We start from the raw sequence: 21,309 nt of genomic DNA on the forward strand, positions 1-21,309 counted from the left end.
GAGATTCCGACTTTTTGAATTGTTCTGGGCCTGCAGTCTTGTAAAAGCTTTATATGTTCAGCAAGCAGAAATGCTGCTGCATTCAGAGACCTTTCATTACGAAAAAAAAATTTTTTTTTGTGCCACAAGCTTATTACTGACAGACTGCAGCTACCTTATGTATGACATCTGAGAAGTAAACACCGTGATAATGTTATTTTGCAGACGGGCACAAGCTTCCGCAGGGCGTCTTCCTGTTCCTGGGCTACAGCGAAGCCGACGAGCAGCTTCTGCGGCCGCATAGCAACCTGACTGTGCGCGACGCGGTCGCCTCGCTCGAGGAGTTCATGCACCAGCAGCTCACCAACAAGGTGAGCACTCATCTTGCACACCAGCTTCTACACACTCACGATGCTTAAGAACGAACCTTACAAGACGACTGCCCGTGTTCCAACGTCTAAAAACGATGATAAAAGCTTCTCGGGTCATCAGCCGAGAAGGTTTTATCATTGGAATACGCCGAGAAAGCCTGTAATCACGAATAAAAACGATTTTAAAATACGGATATGCGTCCTTTATACTACCCATGAAGGTCAGTTACCAGTAAAACTCAGTATTTCCGAACAAACAACATGTGAAGTTTTTTTTTTCGGTTGTAGACTCTGGTCGTTATCAACTCAGGCAACCTTCGATTTATGATGTATTACAAAATGTAATCAGCAACATTTATTTAATAAATACGGCGTAACTTAAAATATTTACAATCGTGAGCGCGTGACCCATTTCAACTTAATTATATCGTAATCAGACTAGCTCCAAAAACGTTGGATATATGTTTAACACGGACACATCACCTGTTGCAAAAAGCATCTTCACCCAGGTAGGTAGTGGTTGCCCACAAAGCGTGACCCATTTCATCTTCATTATATCGTAATCAGACTAGCACCAAAAACGTTCGAAATATGTTTAACACGGACACATCACCTGTTGCCGGCCGGAGTGGTCGAGCGGTTCTAGGCGCTGCAGTTTAGAACCGCGCGACCGCTACGGTCGCAGGTTCGAATCCTGCTTCGGGTATGGATGTGTGTGATGTCCTTAGGTTAGTTAGGTTTAAGTAGTTCTAAGTTCTAGGCGACTGATGACCACAGCAGTTAAGTCCCATAATGCTCAGAGCCATTTGAACCCTTTTTGAACATCACCTGTTGTAAATAGCATGTTCATTCTGGTAGGTAGTGGTTTTCACAAAGCAGTAAACTGGTTGTCTCATGGTACTGTATCGTCCAACCGATAAATCGTGAGTCAGGTGCTCTCGTCCGCGCCACAATCACACATTGTAGACGGTAGAGGTGCTGTCTGAATCTTCCGAAGTTAAAGCGGAGACAAAACACTGTGACGAGGAATGTTCTGTGGTACATCCTAAAGGAGTAGCACTTAAGTGTAGGGATGGTCTGCGCTGTGTCTGCATAATCTCTTCCCCTTTGCTGGTATAACAAGTACCACTTACTATTTCATAAGGAGTGATTTGCAAACATCTTAGAGAAGCTCTGCGTGTGGAACTGGAACACGGTCATACATGTTTATCCCGTAGTGGATAGGCGTCTTAGTGAGAAAGTCGAAAATCTCATTTCCTCTGATAACGTACCGCCCATCCACCCATAACACGGTAACGTCTTGCCCTCTGCAGTAGTTTATACTGTCTGGTATATCAGAATTGCCGGCCGTTGAGGCCGAGCGGTTCTAGGCGCTTCAGTTTGGAATCGCGCGACCGCTACGGTCGCAGGTTCGAATCCTGCCTCGGGCATGGCTGTGTGTGACGTCCTTAGGTTAGTTAAGTTTAATTAGTTCTAAGTTCTAGGGGACTGATGATCTCAGATGCTAAGTCCCATAGTGCGCAGAGCCATTTGAACCATTTTTATATCGGAATGGTTGAATCTATAAAAATCTGAAGACTACAAAAGCAAAACTGTGCGAAGAAAGAATGTCATGTAACAGGCAATTACGACTAATACAATCACAAAAGTCATAATGAGGAATGGCAGCCCACTCTTGTTCAAGAGCCAAAAGCAGAGAAGGCCTGGAGCTGCAGCGAAGCTGACCTTCTAACTCATCCCAAAGGTTTTCCATTAGCTTCAGGTCTGCACTCTGGGCAAGCCAGTCCATTTCACGAATGTTATTGTCCACAATCCATCGCCTCACAAATGCTGCTTTGTGACAGGGTGCATTGTAATGCCGATAACAGTCATTGCGCTCCAAGTCTTCCTGTACTGTGCACATTACACAATCTTTAAACTGTTCAAATACTTCTGCATTCAGCATTTTTTAAGCGTAATAACGGAGCCAAACGCTAACCACGGAAAACCTCTCCAAGCCACTTCCTCTGCACTTGACTGTTGGCACTATACATGATGACAGGCAACGTTTTCCAGGCATTCGACAAGCCTAAGCACTTCCATCGGATTGCCACAGGATATGGCGTGACTCGGCACTCCAAATCACTCGTTTCCAGTCATTCGCTGCCACTGGCGTCGCTTTTCACATCGACTCAAATGTCGCATATCACTCACAACAGAAATCTGCGGCTGCTACACCACTGTACCCCACTTCGTAACTCCCTTCTCACAGTCACTGTACTAGCTGGGCCGGCCGGTGTGGCCAAGCGGTTCTAGGCGCGTCAGTTTGGAACCGCGAGACCATTTGTGCTAGCTGGACACCTTGGAACGCAGGAGTGATGCCTTCTGCTTATGTCATGCGCGTCGTTACAACAACCCTCTGCAGTGCTCGACGGTTCAAATGGCTCTAAGCACTATGGGACTTAACATCTTAGGTCATCAGTCCCCTAAACTTAGAACTACTGAAACCTAACTAACCTAAGGACATCACACACACCCATGCCCGAGGCAGGATTCGAACCTGCGACCGTAGCAGCCGCGTGATTCCGGACTGAAGCGTCTAGAACCGCTCCGCCACTGCGCTCGACGGTTCCCTTCCATCAGTACATGAGGTGTCTGGTCTTGGTTTAGCGCGTTGTTGTTCCTTCGCGTTAGCATGCGACAATCGCATCACCACCAGTCGCCTTGTACAACTTTAGAAGGGTTGGAATGTCCCTAATGGATTTGTTACACAGGTGACATTCCATGACTAGCCCACGTCCCAAGTCACTCAGCTCTCTTCACCTAGCCGGCCGAAGTGGCCGAGCTGTTCTAGGCGCTACAGTCTGGAACAGCGCGACCGCTACGGTCGCAGGTTCGAATCCTGCCTCGGGCATGGATGTATGTGATGTCCTTAGGTTAGTTAGGTTTAAGTAGTTCTAAGTTCTAGGGGACTGATGACTTCAGAAGTTAAGTCCCATAGTGCTCAGAGCCATTTGAACCAATCTCTTCACCTACCAATTCTCCTCTCATTACTTCTCTACAGACAACACAATAGTCTCTGCCTCCTTTTACACTTTGTATGTCTGTCCTTTCAGAAATGGTTGCGGGACTAGTCTGTTCGATACGGGATGTCAAATAAAACACCTTTCAGCCGTCTAGTTTACAAACTTATTTCATTTAGCTACCGTTTCGGCGATTTACTGCGCCATCATCAGGCCATTGACCGACTTGCACGAAGATTTAACCTTGGTTCTGGTCAAAACAGGGGCCAGCATTCGAACACTATTATCTGTAGATCTCTGCTTGCTATACCGATCTGTTTTGGCCAGAATCGGTATAGCAAGCAGAAATCTACAAATATCAGTTTTCGAATGCTGGTCCCTGTTTTGACCAGAACCGAGGGTAAATCTTCCTACACGTCGGTCAGTGGCCTGAAGATGTCGTAGTAAAACGCAGAAACTGGTAGCCAAATGAAATAAGTTTGGAAACTAGACGACTGAAAGGTGTCTGATTTGGCATCTTCAAAAATGGTTCAAATGGTTCTGAGCACTATGGGACTTAACATCGAGGTCATCAGTCCCCTAGAACTTAGAACTACTTAAACCTAACTAACCTAAGGACATCACACACATCCATGCCCGAGGCAGGATTCGAACCTGCGACTGTAGCGGTCGCGCGGTTCCAGTCTGACTTGGCATCTTCCTTTTACACTGGTGGGTTCTCCTCTCGTGACATTAATGGTCAGTGCCGCATTACATAGGCCCGAGGGGATACTTTTGACGAGACAGTGTGTTACTAAATGCAGTACGCACAGAAAAATATTTCCCAAGATAGAATATTGTATTTTCAGGACAATCAGACACTTGACTGCATTAGAACAATTTATTTGTTTGCTGCCGGTTTCGGTGAATGACCATCATCTGACACCTGAATCAACTTTAAAAAACAAAAATTACAGCAAAATCTAACGTACAAAACGAAAATACAAAACGTAAGATACGAAAAGTTGACTAATACAAGTTAAATGTAAGTCATGTTGAACCATAAACTCGCATTACCTGTCAGATTCATGAATAATAACACAGAAAAACAAAAATTTCCCCTCATTTGCAACTTTCGTCATACACACATAACAGGAAACTGGATATATGTGGTCTGGACACAGCATGAGTAGCCAAAGCACTTGTAACATCAGAGATAATACCATAGAGATGTCTAGTCGATATGAATCGTGACAGACAAAGACGGTTTTAAGATAAAAACAAGCATAATTGTAATTGTGGTTGTTTTTATCTTAAAATTATCTGTGTGTGTCATGAACTATATAGATTGGAAATCTCTATGGTGTTACGTCTGATGTTACGAGTACTTTGGCTACTCATACTATGTCGAGACTACGTATGTTCAGTTTCCTGTTGTGAGTTAACGATAAAAGTCGCCAGTGTGGGAAAATTACTGTTCTTGTGTGTTATTAATCGTCAGTTTGACAGCTAATGCGATTTTACAGTTCAACATGATTGACGTGTGATTTGTATTACTCAGTTTTTCGTAAGTTCCGTTTTGTGTCTTTCCTCCGTTTTGCACATTGAGGGTTTGCTGTCATTTTTGTTTTTTAACGTTGCTTCAGGTGCCAGATGATGGTCATTGACTGAAACCGGAAGCAAATAAGTAAATATTTCTAATATAGCCATGTACCATGAGTTTCCTGAAACATATATCCGCTGCTGATATTTGCCTGAAGAAAACATTAGAATTTCTATATTGTCGTGCGTTCTTCTCTTATTCATCACTGAAGCGCAAATGTCGAGTTTCGATGAAGTTATTAAAATACAGCGGAATGGAGCAGCTCGTAGTAAAGGTCGTGTTTATGTGTTCGCTCTGGCTTTTGATATTGGACAACATCAGTGCAGACACGCCGGAAATGAGTATCTATACGTTGCCCTTGTCAACTGTCCGTACTGTTCCATTGCGCTGTTATTTAATCTCGTCACTGAATCTCCACATTTTGACTTAGACAGAGAATAAGAACAGAACGCACGACAGCACAGAAACTTATATTTTGGGAAATATGATTTACGTAACTGGAGGTGTTAATAAACAGGATGTTTCGGCACATGACGATAGTTGTCTATTTTTGTTCTTGATTGGTTTGCCCCGCATGAGGCATCATTTCTTCCTTTAAAACGCCACTTTGATTTTCCACTTCACCATCGCTGTCGATCTCTGCAGCACAGTAGGTAACGATACTTATTCCGTCGTTTTTCGTCATGCTGCAACTACCATCACTGTCACATTGCAACCAGGCATCTACGCCACTGTCGTCCACATCTGTTTAACCAAGAATGTTTGCTAACACTTCAGTGAATTCAGAGGTGTTGACAACTTCACAAACTTCCGCGGTGGAATCACAAATAGCAGGTCGTTCTGTTTTCCATTACTTCAGAACCGATAGTTCAGTAATTTGATCCCAAGAAATTGCAATCATAAAAGTTACTTCGTTGATATTTACCGACTGCAATACAGAAATCGCACCAACTTCTCCCTCTTCTTCTAATTTACCTAGTAACTGTCTTTTGTTTACATGCTTGGTGTTCTCCGGTTCTTCCAGCAACATTTTGTCCATTGGAACAACCATTTCCTTTCTTTCCCAAGACATTTCACTCACGCACACTCGAAACAAGTGAGCAAAAGAACAGTACGGGAACAGCTTCTTAACTCTTTAAGGAACAGGGCCATAGCAACCACAGTATCTATAACTGGAATCTTGGGAACAGCAATCTCTATGCTACCTGCGGTGCCAACGTAATAACTGTACATATACCGGATCCTACCAAGTGTATACCGCGTATTTTCGAGTTAAAAAGGAAAAAAAGTTAATCCGGATAAATCGGAAATCCGGATTAACGAGGCCCGGATAAACAAGGTTATTGTGTAGAACACTAATGCAGAGTTTCACAGATAAACGAACTTGATGGGTGGTGTAACAGATACATCTCCGTATTTTAAAATAATTTTTACACGGTTCCAGCCGTTCGAGCTGTGGTACTTCCCTTTTAAACCTATCGCAACCACAAACAGTCTGTCACCACTCACCAGTCGGCGTACGCTCTTTCGCTTTCTGAAGCCTTACCACGAATAAAAACAAAAAGATAGATTACGAATAAATTAAAGTATGAACGACGTAGGCTGCGATAACAATGGTGATGTTACTGATGACAGTGCCACTAAAGCTGAATTACTAAATATGGTTTTCTGAAATTCATACACCAAAGAAGACGAAGTAAATTTTCCAGAATTCGAACCAAGAGCAACTGCCAACTTGAGTAAGTTAGAAATAGATATCCTCGGTGTAGCAAAGCAGCTTATATCACGTAGTAAAGTTAAGTCCTCAGGTCCTGATTGTATACCAGTCAGCTTCCTCTCAAAATACGCTGATACAATAGCTCCTTATTTAGCAATTACATACAACCGACCACTCGTTCAAAAATCCATATGTAAAGACTGGAAAGTTGCACAAGTCACACCAATACCTAAGAATGGAAATAGAAGTAATTCACTGAATTACAGACTCATATTGCTAACGTCAATTTGCAGTAGGATTTTCGAGCATATACTGTGTTCGAACATTATGAGTTATCTCGAAGAAAGCGACTTATTGACAAACAGCCAACACGGATTCAGAATATATCGTTCTTGTGAAACACAACTAGCTCTTTATTCTCACAAAGTTAATGAGTGTTACTGACAGAGTGTGTCAAACTGGTTCCATAGTTTTAAATTTCGAGAAGGCATTTGACACTGTACCTCACAAGCGACTTCTAATAAAATTGCGTGCCTATGGACTATCGTCTCAGTTGTGCTACTGTATGCGTGATTTCCTGCCAGAAAGGTCAGAATTCGTTGTAACTGAAGGACACTCATCGAGTAAAACAAAAGTAATATCTGGCGTTCCCAAGAAAGTGTTATAGGCTCTCTGCTGTTCCTGATCTACATAATCGAATTAGAACGCAATCTGAGTAGCACTCCTAGATTGTTTGCACATGATGTTGTCAATTACCGTCTTATAAAGTGATCAGACGATCCAAAGAAATTTCAAAACAATTTAGACAAGATATCTGTATAGTGAGAAAAGTGGCAGTTGACTCAAAATCATGAAAAATGTGAATCATCCTCATGAGTACCAAAAGAATTCCACTAAATTTCGGTTACACGATAAATCACACAAATCTAAAGGCTGTAAATTCAACTAAATAGTTAGGGATTACAATTACGAATAACATATTGGAACGATCACATAGATAATGTTGTTGGTAAAGCAAACCAAAGACTAAGATTTATTGGCAGAACACTTAGAAAATGCAACAGGTCTACTAAAGTGACTGCCTACTCTGCGCTTGTACGTCCTCTTCTGAAGTATTGCTGTGTGGTGCACGATCTGCACCAGATAGGATCGACGAAGGACTCGTTCGAAGAAGGGAAGCTCGTTTTCTACTGCAGCGAAACAGGGAAGAGGGCGCCACGGATATGATACGCGAATTGGGGTGACAATCATTAGAGCAAAGACGTTTTTCGTTGCCGCAGGATCTTCTTATCAAATGCCAGTTGTCAACTTTCTCCTCAGAATTTGAAAATATTTTGTTGGCGCCCACCAACATATGGAGGAATGCTCATCATAATAAAATAAGAGAAGTCAGAGCTCACACGGAAAGATTTAAGTGTTCGTTTTTCCCGCGCTCTGCTCGAGAGTGGAACGGTAGAGAAATAGCTTGAAGGTGGTTCGATGAACCCTCTGCCAGACCCTTACTTGTGAATCGTAGAATACTCATGCACGTGCAGATGTAGATGTAGAACATCACATTTATTCTGTACCTCATCTACGCCTGTGTCTGTGGAAACTTCAAACACGAGCGGCGAAATTCCGAACAGAAACACTTAACTTTGGAAATCACAATAAATTCAAAGATACTGCGAACCATAAAACTGAAGCATCACGTAATACAAGCGTTGATAATTTCCTAACCCTGCTACCCTTGTGCTCTCCAAACTTCGTATTTATTTCGTACATTTTAAAATGATTGCTTCAATGAAGAATCGTCGGTTATTTTTTAGTTAATACTGAAATAATAACGTTTGTATATCACTGTACCGTAGTTAATAAACAAAGAATTTCCCTAAGATTTCTGTTTTTTATTGTTATTGGCGCTTGGGCTATACCACACGGAAAGCCTTTCTCCCCTTCGTAGTAGCCAAAGTTCGTTGTCACATGTCGGCTTATCGTTGCTACCGGTCATTGAAATGAATCTTGTACACCCCTGTAATAGGGAAACAAACGACATGATGCTTCCAAACCGCTGCAGTGTCCGCCTTATGGTATAAAACTTCGCGCTGTTGAAGTGTAAAAATGAAGTAGCAAATAAATGTGAGCTCTGTGATGGAAACATGACAATATATCTCATCAGATGTCAGCATAGTAAATGAACCTATAGTATTAGGCAAAGGTGTACAAGCACGGAAAGCATACTCAGTTCTGTCGTTTGTAACCCAGCGTATGTTGCGAAATGTTCTTGAATAATTCAGAAATTAAAAATTCATCGATTCATAGTGGGAAGCGTGGAGCGAAATTACGTCGCTTACTGAGTCGCCACCCACAACGGATCACCTCTGTGTAATGATGATCAGCATCGGTGTTGAGCAGATGAGCTCGTGCGACGCTACGCCAATTAACACCCACGTAAATGATAGACGGGTATCAGACGTATCCATGAGATTTGTCTAGTGATATATGACGTTTTTGGAAAACGGAAGAGAAAATTAGTATACTGCTCTTACCAGTACGATATTACAAACAGTGCGTCCACGTGACACTTTAACGCATTCACTGGCTCCTACGTGACTTGTGTATAGACTCATGTGATGTGAGTTGATGGAAACTTCGCCGGCCAGAGTGGGCGAGCAGTTCTAGGTGCTACAGTCTGAAACCGCGCGACCGCTACGGTCGCAGGTTCGAATCCTGCCTCGGGCATGGATGTGTGTGATGTCCTTGGGTTAGTTAGGTTTAAGTAGTTCTAAGGTCTAGGGGGCTGATGACCTCAGAAGTTAAGTCCCATAGTGCTCAGAGCCATTTGAACCATTTCATGGCAACTTCGGGAATGACGCAGATCCCATGAAGTCATGCACTCAATCTGTTATCGTCTCATAACAGTACTGGGTGTATATTTATATCGGGATTTAAGTCCTCTGACGAGTTCTAACTAATCTCTGATGAAAATTTACCATGTCCAGCTAAACTCCTAAAGGGCTTCATATAACTGACGAACAACTGTGTTTTCCAGAATGGCATAGCGGATCAGTCTGTAGTATGTCTTACATTTCTGCAATAAGTTTGTGACCATTTTGTTTATTCACATTTTGGTATGTTTAAAAATAATACATTAGTCCCATTCACTACTTCAACGAGTTACTATTAACATACTCTGTTTAGTCGTCTTTCCTACAGTCATGTGATTACTTCGATTCATCCTAGGCGATACACAACCATGAGTGAGCGGACACAGCAGTAATCCCTGTTTCTAACTCGTTTAGTCTGTCGGTATTCACGTATTGATGGTATTTACCCGAAGCGGCAAAAATTATCTACAATATTTGGGTGAATAGATAATACGTTGCTTAGTATAATACTTGTCAGTGACATCATCCAAATGTTTGTCTTTTATTTGATGAAAACAATCTCTATGGTCGAAGTTTGTGATGTATGTTGGCGCAGCAGTGGTTGACTGACATAGAGGTTAAGATGGTAGTGAGTGAAGAAATGTTCATCTTATGAATTTGGTTGGCAACTGGTGGAGAGACAGAAGCGTGCAACTGCTGATTACCAACTTGTACACCACTATTCCCGGTTAAATCCAAAATCTCCGTACGGAATTTAACTGAATAATGGAATATGACTCAATTGCTGACGACCTGTGCGTCGAGAAGGTTATTGTTCTTGGTGATCTTCGAGGGGGTGGGATATTTTTCGGCTTCGAATTTTGTCCTCTTTCTTCCTCAAAACAACACAACACTACACAAGCACTTTCCAAAACCACCCACATCAAAAACATACAACTAAGACACAGTTCTCACAGAGGAAGTGTATGTGATGCGTGAAGAAAGAAATCCTTTCTTTTTAGGTGACTGGACCGCACTTCGGTGATTCCTAGCCAACAAAGCCACACTGACCTCTTTTTCCTTTTGTAGAAATATTCACATCTGCTTATTTACTTCGCCTAAAATTTTGCACTGCTCGAATTTCAGAATTAGAGGTTCGTACGATGTAACAGTGACTCATTAGCACACACCTGTGGCATTTATCTTAATTTTAGTGAAATACGTTACGTATAATCTCTGTCCCGAGAAATATGCTTAAGTCCTGAAGTGGAAGTCTCTTATATTCTTAGTATTAGGACAAAGTGAAATTTTCATGTCACGCAGTGGCGATACAAGAAATCCTGTTATCCCACGTGACACCAGAACAATGACATTCGAGCCCACTGTGGTCTGCGCACACTTGTATAACAAAGCTACTGCGACCAAAGTCACTACGGAGATGCCACAGCGTTGAGGGTGCACCGAGAGAGGCACAAGTAAAGTTAATACTGCATTAGCTGTAACTGATTTTGTACATCCAACACCTCACCTCTTGATCTTATAACCGTGAAATATGAAAAAAAATTTATGGTAACATCATGAATTATGACAATGCGGAACCGAACTGTGGCTCTTCACGTATACTATCCCAATAGTAATGGATAACTTTGGTTGCACCACAGCCTAGTCTTGTGTAATGAACTGCTCCGCGTCGTTTCAACAAAACCATGACATAGAGGGAGAAGTGCGCGTCATCTTGAAGTCCCAGCACTATGGAGCAAGAAAGCGTATCCAGAGTACAAAGGCACTCATTCGGTATTCTGACGCTGCGGAATACGCTAGCCATCACCTCGAAAATCATCAGTTGGGACATCTTACAGCAGTCGCAGGGAGTACAGTAAAGCTGACCGGACGAGAAAACCAGGACAAATGAAGTCACTCAACGGTTATGGCCGGTTGCTCCAGCATGTTATGATTTCTAGGCTCAAGTGCTACTGTGGGGAAAATACTAATCTGCCTCTCTCACATATACAGAATGATCCATAATTCCTATTACACAGTTATAGGTGGTGTAGAGGGGACTCAGAACAGCAATATTTGGCGATAAACTCATATCCGTAAATGCGCCGTTTGGCTGATGAACGACTTTGAACGATGGAAGGCAGTACACATTTACAGAGGTCAGTGTATCGTGAAATCTTGTGTGACGTCATATCACATGTCATCACAGAACAGTCCAGTGAATTGAAGCGCATGTACCTCAGTTGCCACGGCGTAATAGCTAAAGACGACGCATTACGGAATGTCACAGTACACGTTTTCCGAGTACACCGACATGTTTTTCACTGCGGTGAAAGTGGACGAAATGGTCGATTAGCACGACGCTGTCACGAACGATTTCAAGGGCGTGCCCGTCCACCCCATCCCACTTTTGCAAAATTGGAACAGCGACTTCAGGAAACCGGCACCTTCAAGGCTAATAGGGCCCATTGTGGTCGTGGCTGGACACGCCGCAATGGTGACGTGGAAGAGGGAGTCCTCCAACTGGTCGACCAGAACCCGTCGACGAGTACCTGCAACATCGCACGTTCGGTGACGTACTCCAAAGCAGCGTCTGGCGAGTTCTCCATGAACAGCAACTTCAGAGGGTGGAGGCAATGGGAAATTTGGAAATTTGTGGTAATCTCTATGGGACCAAACTGCTGAGGTCGTCGGTCTCTAGGCTTACACACTACTTAAGCTAACTTAAACTACATTACGCTAACGACAATACACACACCCATGCCCTAGGGAAGACTCGAAACTACGACGGGGGCAGCCGCGCGAACCGTGGCAAGGCGCCCTAGACCGCACGGCTACAAAACGCGGTGGAGGCAATGGGACCATTTGATTTGCACCACGTACCGAATACTGCGCATGGTTCCTACACCGCTGTGTCGACGTTCCAGACTTTCCTCGGATCATTCTTTTCACATAATTAGCGCATTTCACAAACCAAGGTCTGCTCGACCGTCGTAACAGCCACATCTTGGATGAGGAAAACTCTTATGCCGCACTTCCCCACGAATGTCAACATCGTTTCGATATTAATGTATGGGCTGGTATAATGCAAGGTCATTTGACTGACCCCTGTGTTCTACCGCTCCTAGGTGGATCACAGCTACCTGGCCTTCCCCAAGACGTAGTGGTGCAGAATTTGGAGGCTGTGACATTGCATATCCGTCGGACGTTATGGTTCCAACATGATGGAGCACGAGCCCACTTTTCACGTGAAGGCCCGCAGCACTTCCACCAACACCCAGGGACAGGTGGATAGGTTGCGGTGGACCGATTCGTTAGCCACCACGATCATCTGATTTTGCACCTGCGGACTTTTTCCTTTGGGGCTACTTGAAGAGCATTGTTGGCGAGACTCCTGTAGAGTCACAGGACGATCTTCTTGCCCGTGTAATGGCTGCAGCAGCGGTCATTCAGGACACTCCAGGACTTTTGGACCTTGTGGATGTGAACATTGTTCGCAGATACTCCATCCTGACTTCTTGTGAGTCGATTCACCCGCAAAACGTAGAGCTCACGTAACGAGCTCTACACTGTAAACAAGCGTATTTGATATTTCTACTTTTCGGAGGACCTTTCGATTAGTACGACACCAGTACTTGGTAAAGAATGTATCTTTGTGATGGATATATACAGGGTTTTTATAACAAAAAGTGTGCAACATTCCCACAGGAAACGCGGAGGTCAAAACTAAAAAAATTCCTATAAACATATGTGCGGAAAAGAAAACTTCTTGAGATATCCGACATTCTCTCCTATGAGTGTTCTCTGTCTATTGTCACTGCAGGAGCTGTTTATGTGGTTACTACTGATTTTTGCACATTCTTCAGCCATCACTCTTAAAGAATCACTAACTGGCTATCGTCAGCTTTGCTCGTATACACGGACACACGCTTCTCTAATGTGTATCGTTATCTATGGGCGTGGTATACAGCAATGCCTTTAAAGGTCACTAATATGAGAAAGGGGTTACAGTCAGGTGAACGGAAAGTCCATGCTACTTGAGCTCCTCTACCAATTCATTTCTCATTAAAATTTTGTGTTAGGCACCATTACAAGGCGAGTAGAAAATGCGACGGTGCCCCGTCGTGCATAAACTAACATCCGTTATCTTTCTGCAACGGTTAAATTCTACAGCAGTGCGTGTAATTTGTTGTACGCTAATAGTTGATAAACCACACCTGTTAATTTGTCCGGTAAAGTGTCCAGCCCTGTAAGTCCGTGACCTACAATTCATACCCACGCATGCATTCTAAAGCTAAATTGATGCCTTGTTTCCACGATCGATTTTCATCTGACCATTCGCGATTATTGTGTAAAAGCCGCTCAGCTTATATCCTGTTTCAAACGAAATGAGACGCAGGCTTTGAACTGCGGATCTTGTACTCTCCGTCTTGGCGCACTTGTGGCCTGAGACCTTGCATACGCTGTAAGCGGTATGGATAAAGTAACTGCTCGAGCAGAACTGACCTCGCAGGGACGTGGTTCATACCTCGAGCAGCTCCAGCCCTTCACAAACTTGTTTGACGGTCATCTCCTATTCGTCGTAACACTCGCTTCACCATATCCGGCGTGCCAGCTGTGCAAGATCTACATCGATCCCTTGTTGCTGGATCAACCTGCTGAATATTTTTTTCAGATAGAATGCCTGTTGAAGAAGACGTTCAGCGTACACGACACATGACCATCGGTTAACTTCGTCAGCTAAGCAATAGCAGAATACTTGTCTACCATTTCCCGGGTAGAATAATAGGAATCCGTTTAACTGACCACGCTGTTCACACCCCAGGGAAATACTAATCCTATCCTGATGCCAACATGACCTCAGAACGATATGTCGGAGACAGGTGTGAGTGCTACGTCTGACTACACCGTAACAGTCAGAATAGTCTCTTGGGAGAATTTAAAAGGTATGGCGTAAATTCATTGGGAAGACGTTCGAAGGAAGGCAAAGAATGTCTCTAAAAGCAACCCCGCAGATTCCAAGAATCCTTTTCCTGCCGCTTGGAGACCGCTTCATATATGAATGGAACGGGAAAATTCGTGGTGTAGGAAATACCCTGTGCCATATAATTCGTAATAATTTACAGAGTGTAGCTATATAGTAATACACTATTACATATGATTTTATGGAATGAAGTAATAAGGTCCTCTGGAATTTCTTTGGAATGTTATTTGAGCCTGCATATAGTGCTGCTCTCTAGATACAACAGACGTTAATTCTTCTTACGTGCAGATTAGCGTACCAATGTAAGTATTTAAAGACCACCAGAGAAGAGCTTATGCCAAATTCACTAAACTGAGGTCTAAGGCGCTGCAGTCATGGACTGTGCGGCTGGTCCCGGCGGAGGTTCGAGTCCTCCTTCGGGCATGGGTGTGTGTGTTTGTCCTTAGGATAATTTAGGTTAAGTAGTGTGCAAGTTAGGGACTGATGACCTTAGCTGTTACGTCCCATAAGATTTCACACACACACTAAACTGAAAAAACATGTTAGATGCTTTCAGGAACACAAATACGAGGGACGTTCAATAAGTAACGCAACACTTTTTTTTTTTTTGAAAGCAGGTTGGTTTTATTCAGGATTTCAATACACCATATTATTCCCCACTCTTTTGGCTACAGAACCCTATTTTTTAACGTAATATTCTTTCAGTGTGACAGCTCTACGCCAACTTAATGTGAAAGTCTGTACTCCCGCATAGTACCTTCTACAGGTTGACGTTGGAGCAACCTCACCATCACCCACTGCTCCCCGCGGAGTGCATCCTTCCCTGGGCCAGACAGATGGACGTCAGACGATGCGATATCCGGGTTGTAGGCTGGATGAGGAAGTACAGTTCAGTGAAGTTCTGTGAGCTTCTGTGAGGTGCGCAGACTCGTGTGAGGCCTTGCGTTGTCATTGAAAAGGAAGAGTTCTTTTGCATTTTTGTGGCGACGAACACCAGAAGCCGTTTCTTCAATGTCCTGAGAATCGCACAATACACTTCAGACTTGATCGTTGCACCATGAGGGAGGGAATCAAACAGAATAACCCCTTCAGAGTACCAGAAGACGGTCACCATGACATGTCGGCTGAGGGTGCGGCTTTGAACTTTTTCTTCGGAGGAGAGGTGGTGTGGCGCCACTCCATGAGTTGCCGTTTTGGTTCCCAGTTCGAAGTGATGGACACATGTTTCGTCGTCTGCGACTAAGTTTCAAACCATCGTCATGATCAGCCTAGTAACGCGCAAGCAATTCCGTGCTGATGTTCCTTCGTTGCTCCTTATGGTCTTCCGTTAGGCGGCGAGGAACCCAGCGGGGACACACCTTTGACGACCCCAACTGGTTGTCGAGCGTGTCAGCACTACCAACAGATCGAATGAGAGTGTCCGCACGTTCCAACATTGCAGGAGTCACAGCTGTGCGCGTCCGACCGGCAAGCGGGAGATCGGAGAGGTTTGCTGACCTTGTTACGATGACAGAAGCCTCACCCAACGACTCATCGTGCTTTTGTTCACTGCCAGATCTCTGTTGACGCAAGTGTCTGTGAAAATCTGCGGTGCTCTGGATTTCCGCCATAAGAAGCTCAATGACAGCCCTTACTTGGAACACACCTCCGTTTCAGACGCCAATTTTAAGGCTACATATAGCGCCGCAACTTACCGGAACTATAGGGGCTGAAGCAGGAATATTCCACGATATCCCACAACAAATTCTGCATTTTTTCAACCGAAATTGTCTGAGAAACAAATGTTGCATTATAAAGCACGAAGCGCTGTCCGGCGTGGTCGGCACTTGGATGGGTGACCATCCAGGCCGCCATGCGCTGTTGCCAGTTTTCGGGGTGCACGCAGCCTCGTGATGCCAATTGAAGAGCTACTCGAACCGAATAGTAGCGGCTTCGGTCAAGAATACCATCTTACGACCGGGAGAGCGGTGTGCTGACCCCACGCCCCTCCTCTCCGCATCCTCCACTGAGGACGACACGACGGTCGGATGATCCAGGTAGGCCACTCGTAGCCTGAAGACGGAGTGCTTTTATTATAAAGCAAGACATTTTTGGCCCATTCGTTTCATGTAACCGACATTTCTGAAAAGCTACTGAATATTTTAAATGTATTGCAAATCGTTAGTCGCTTTAGACTGCGTCACCTTGTGCATCCTAAAATGTTCAAATGTGTGTGAAATCTTATGGGACTTAACTGCTAAGGTCATCAATCCCTAAGCTTACAGCCGGCCGGTGTGGCCGAGCAGCTCTAGGCGCTACAGTCTGGAACCGCGCGACTGCTACGGTCGCAGGTTCGAATCCTGCATCGGGCATGGATGTGTTTGATGTCCTTAGGGTAGTTAGGTTTAAGTAGTTCTAAGTTCTAGGGGACTGATGACCTCAGCAGTTAAGTCCCATAGTGCTCAGAGCCATTAGAACCATTTTTGAACCTAAGCTTACACACTATTTAACCTAAATTATCCTAAGGACAAACACACACACCCATGCCAGAGGGAGGACTCGAACCTCCGCCGGGACCAGCCGCGCAGTCCATGACTGCAGCGCCCCAGACCGCTCGGCTAATCCCGCGAGGCTGTGCATCCTAATATATCATGTAATTTTCCCTTTGTGCCCTAGGTATGAGGGTAAACAATATGCTACTTTTTACAAAAAAAGGAAACTTTTCGAATAGCATTTATTTCATCTCACGTTACTGGAAAATGTACAAGAAGTTTTCTTTGTTCGTGGACCGATGTAATTTGGTAAATCTGGTTTACTTCTTAATTATTGCTGACTTTTCCTCCCACATTAATATATTGTGACGCGTGTTATACCTGTATAGTCACAATCTGAGATCGCTACGTAATGCAGTTCAAATGGTTCAAATGGCTCTGAGCACTATGGGACTTAACATCTTAGGTCATCAGTCCCCTAGAACTTAGAACTTCTTGAACCTAACTAACCTAAGGACATCACACACATCCATGCCCGAGGCAGGATTCGAACCTGCGACCGTAGCAGTCCCGCGGTTCCGAACTGCAGCGTCTAGAACCGCTAGACCACCGTGGCCTGCACGTGATGCGGGTTTAACCGACAGATGTCATAAGAGACGGACCCGCCAGCGTAAAACGTGGCGGGGAGTGCTGCGTTGTCAGTAGAGAAGCACGTAGAGCAGAATGGGTGGGTCCAGAGTGCTCGCTAACTCGGAATGTGACCTAGTCACTCTGTGTCACAGAAGTAACAAATCCATTTGAGAATATTCGGTTTTATAAAGCTGTCCAAGCCGACTGCTGATGATGTGACTGTGAAACAGAAACACGGGGGAACAACCACAACTAAACCAGGAACAGGCATACCACATGTACTGACCGTCGAACATTGCGGAGGGTGGTTGTAAAAAGTAGCATGAAATTAGCGGAAAGAGTCATTCGTGAAATCCAAATTGCTACTAGCATTCCAGCCAGCACAATGGCTGCTCGTAGGGATTTCAAAAGAATGGGTCACATCACTACCTCCTCTAGTTTGGGCTGTTCAGGAAGAATGGGCTGCCCTCTCTTCACAGGCATTCAGACACCTCATATAAAGTGTCCCCAACAGAGTCAAGCCATCTTAAAGCGAAGGACACACCTCATATTAATGTCCACAAATATGTGTCCTGAAAAGTTTGATCAGATAGTGTATTCTCCAGCTATCTCCGCATGTGCTAGGTAACACTCCCATACGATCTGGAGTCCGTATCACGCGTCGACGGCTATTTTAACACGAGGAGAGACATTAGCCTTAGGCAACATTTAGCAAATAATTATCTTCATTAGTGCGTCGGTATTATTTCTGTGTATGTGACTTACGAACAAAACAGCGTATCAAACTACTTTCCCACTGTAAATCCTGACTTGTGGAGCCGACGAAAATAAGTATCTGGCAATGGAATAGTTTTAATAACTTTTAATAAGGCTGTGAGCAGTAAATGTGCTTCACCCGTATGCCAACTCAGTGTCGGTGCAAATAAGCCGTTCGTGACCAGCATTTACTTGGCGGATCTAATGCACTTAGTTCTGCCAAGCGACTGAGCGCTTGTAGCTACGAGCAGACGCAGCGCATCGCTAAACCGCCATTACGTATGGGCGCACATGCACAGTGTAAATCGCAACACAAAGAGAAGAGACAGAACCGTTCTCCGCACCGCACTAGAATCTGCCTCCTGCCGCACGCTGACGTACAGCTCGTGTAATTTAAACTAAATTCCAACTTACAGGCGTATTTTACGCCTCATTGCGCTGCAGAAACTGGCTGTCTCTATTTCGCTTTCCTTTTCTTTTTCTCTCAGTATATGAACATACATCGAGATCAATGACCTTCCGTATATCATGTACAATTTGTTGCAAGTTTTAAAGCCTTTTGTTCAAACGCAATCCAGCATCACTTTTTCGGTTCAAGGACATATCCCTCTGTCTTAGACTTCATGAGAATATTTACCTCCACTGATGACACGACTGCCACATATGCCATCTCTCGTAGATTGACCTGCAGAGTATGAAACTTGCGACTGTTGTTTCCTTTGCGCAGGGAGATCTGTACATTGAAGATCTTCATACATAGCTTTTGCTTGACGCAATAATAATAATAATAATAAACTGATTACCATCGAAGCCCGTGTCACATGGAGTAGGATATGCTGAAATTTACTGGATGTCTCATGCGAAAGCTCCCAAACAGGCACTGTCTGACTGTACGAAGCTTCGAACGTTTCCAGGTGATATCCCCTGTGATGTCTTCCTCGTAAGATTGCTCGACAGGGGTCACCAGCCTCGCTTTGAGCCGCGATGGCAGCTAGTTAAATTCCAACTTACAGCACCTGGATTGGAAATACCGTTAACAGTCCCACTTAACATCGAACTAGCCTCTTGCAGCATTCCTGTTAATCTTAGCAGATAAAAAAGTGTCTAGTTCCACGATATAAAGATCAGAAAGCGACTGAAAATTCACATACTTCAATCGTCAAGAAATACTATAGTTCATTTGCGCTTCATAGACCTCTCAAAGCCCGTTTCTTTGGCCAGCATCCCTTCCCGGGACCCCTTCGCTTTCCAGCCTGCCACAGTTTGGGCATACAGCCGTACAAGCTACAGCGAAAATCACAGCTAGCGATCTTTCATCAGCACAGCCTGCGCTAACTTCCACAAATGGAACTCGAATCTGACGAGAACACTTACCTGAAGGTTCGTTCTTACATTCTCGAAGATCCTTTTGCAAGATAACGGCAGAGCATCGAACCACAGTTCGATAAAAAGCGTCCGCTCCATCTGGACCTACATGAGACAGATAGCTCCCATTAACAAAACTGTTTAAAAAACCTATTAGGCAACGGAAACGCTAGTTATTTTTTAAAAAAATCAATTATTTAAATGGCTTCCAAATGGGAGCAAGTAACTGGTTTGCAGTATCGGTACCTCTACGTTTACAATACCTAACATGAAATGGGAGAGAATTTCTAAATAATTAAATGAAATTCAAGGTGAAATTACTACACTTATATCCTCTATATGTATTCACATGAGATCAACAAGATACAGTAATTTGATATAGTAAAGTCAGATGGGATAATGAGGTCATACCACACACGAACACTGCCGTAGGTAATTAGTTCAGCACACACATCAAAGAACGTCTGGCATCACCTGTACCTGTACAGAAAATTGGAATAGAGATCAACATAAACATCATTTCCGCCCTTTTTATTGCTCATGAAAACCACACATTGAATGTTGTACCACCATACAGAGAGACCTTCCGGCGGCCGGTGTGGCCGAGCGGTTCTAGGTGCTTCAGTCCGGAACCGCGCGACCGCTACGGTCGCAGGTTCGAATCCTGCCTCGGGCATGGATGTGTGTGATGTCCTTAGGTTAGTTAGGTTTAAGTAGTTCTACGTTCTAGGGGACTGATGACCTCAGATGTTAAGTCCCATAGTGCTCAGAGCCATTTGAACCATTTTTTGAAGAGAGTCCTTCAGAGCTGGTGGACCAGACTGCTGTACACACCGGTACCTCTAATACCCAGTAGCACGTACTCTTGCATTGATGCATGCCTGTATTCGTCATGGCATACTATCCACAAGTTCATCAAGGCACTGTTGGTCCAGAATGTCCCAGTCATCAACGGCGATTCGGCGTAGAGCCTTCAGAGTGGTTGGTGGGTCACGTTGTCCATTAACAGCCCCTTTCAATCTATCCCAGGCATGTCCGATAGGGAGAACTTGCTGGCCACTCTCGTCGAGCGATGTCCTTATCCTGAAAGACGTCATTCACAAGATGTGCACGATGGGGGCACGAATTGTCGTCCATGAACACGAATGCCTCGCCAATATGCTGCTATCGGTCGGATGATGGCATTCACATATCGTACAGCCACTACGACGCCTTCCATGACCACCAGCGGAGTACGTCAGCCCACATAATGCCACCCCACACCCCAAAACAGCAGGGAACCTCCACCTTGCTGCAATCGCTGGACAGTGCGTCTAAGGCGTTCAGCCTGACCGGGTTGCCTCCAAACACGTCTCCGACGATTGTCTGGTCGAAGTCATATGTTACACTCATCGGTGAAGAGAACGTGATGCCAATCCTGAGCGGTACATTGGCTCTGAGCACTATGCGACTCAACTTCTGAGGTCATCAGTCGCCTAGAACTTAGAACTAATTAAACCTAACTAACCTAAGGACATCACACACATCCATGCCCGAGGCAGGATTCGAACCTGCGACCGGAGCGAGCGGTACATTCGTCATGTTCTTGGGCCCATCTGTACCGCGT

The 21,309-nt window shown here is 44.4% G+C and overlaps 1 protein-coding gene across 1 annotated transcript in view; it reads left to right on the plus strand.

The window, feature by feature from the left end:
• The window catches only part of LOC126249498 (uncharacterized), a 983,368-nt gene that overhangs the window by 931,594 nt on the left and 30,465 nt on the right, over nucleotides 1-21,309 (plus strand). Inside the window, exon 12 of the mRNA XM_049951150.1 lies at nucleotides 205-350. Coding sequence (XP_049807107.1) covers nucleotides 205-350 — 146 coding nt within the window. The remainder of the gene's footprint in view (nucleotides 1-204; nucleotides 351-21,309) is intronic.

This window comes from Schistocerca nitens, chromosome 3 (assembly GCF_023898315.1).
Source record: "Schistocerca nitens isolate TAMUIC-IGC-003100 chromosome 3, iqSchNite1.1, whole genome shotgun sequence".
Classification (NCBI taxonomy): Eukaryota; Metazoa; Arthropoda; class Insecta; order Orthoptera; family Acrididae; genus Schistocerca; species Schistocerca nitens.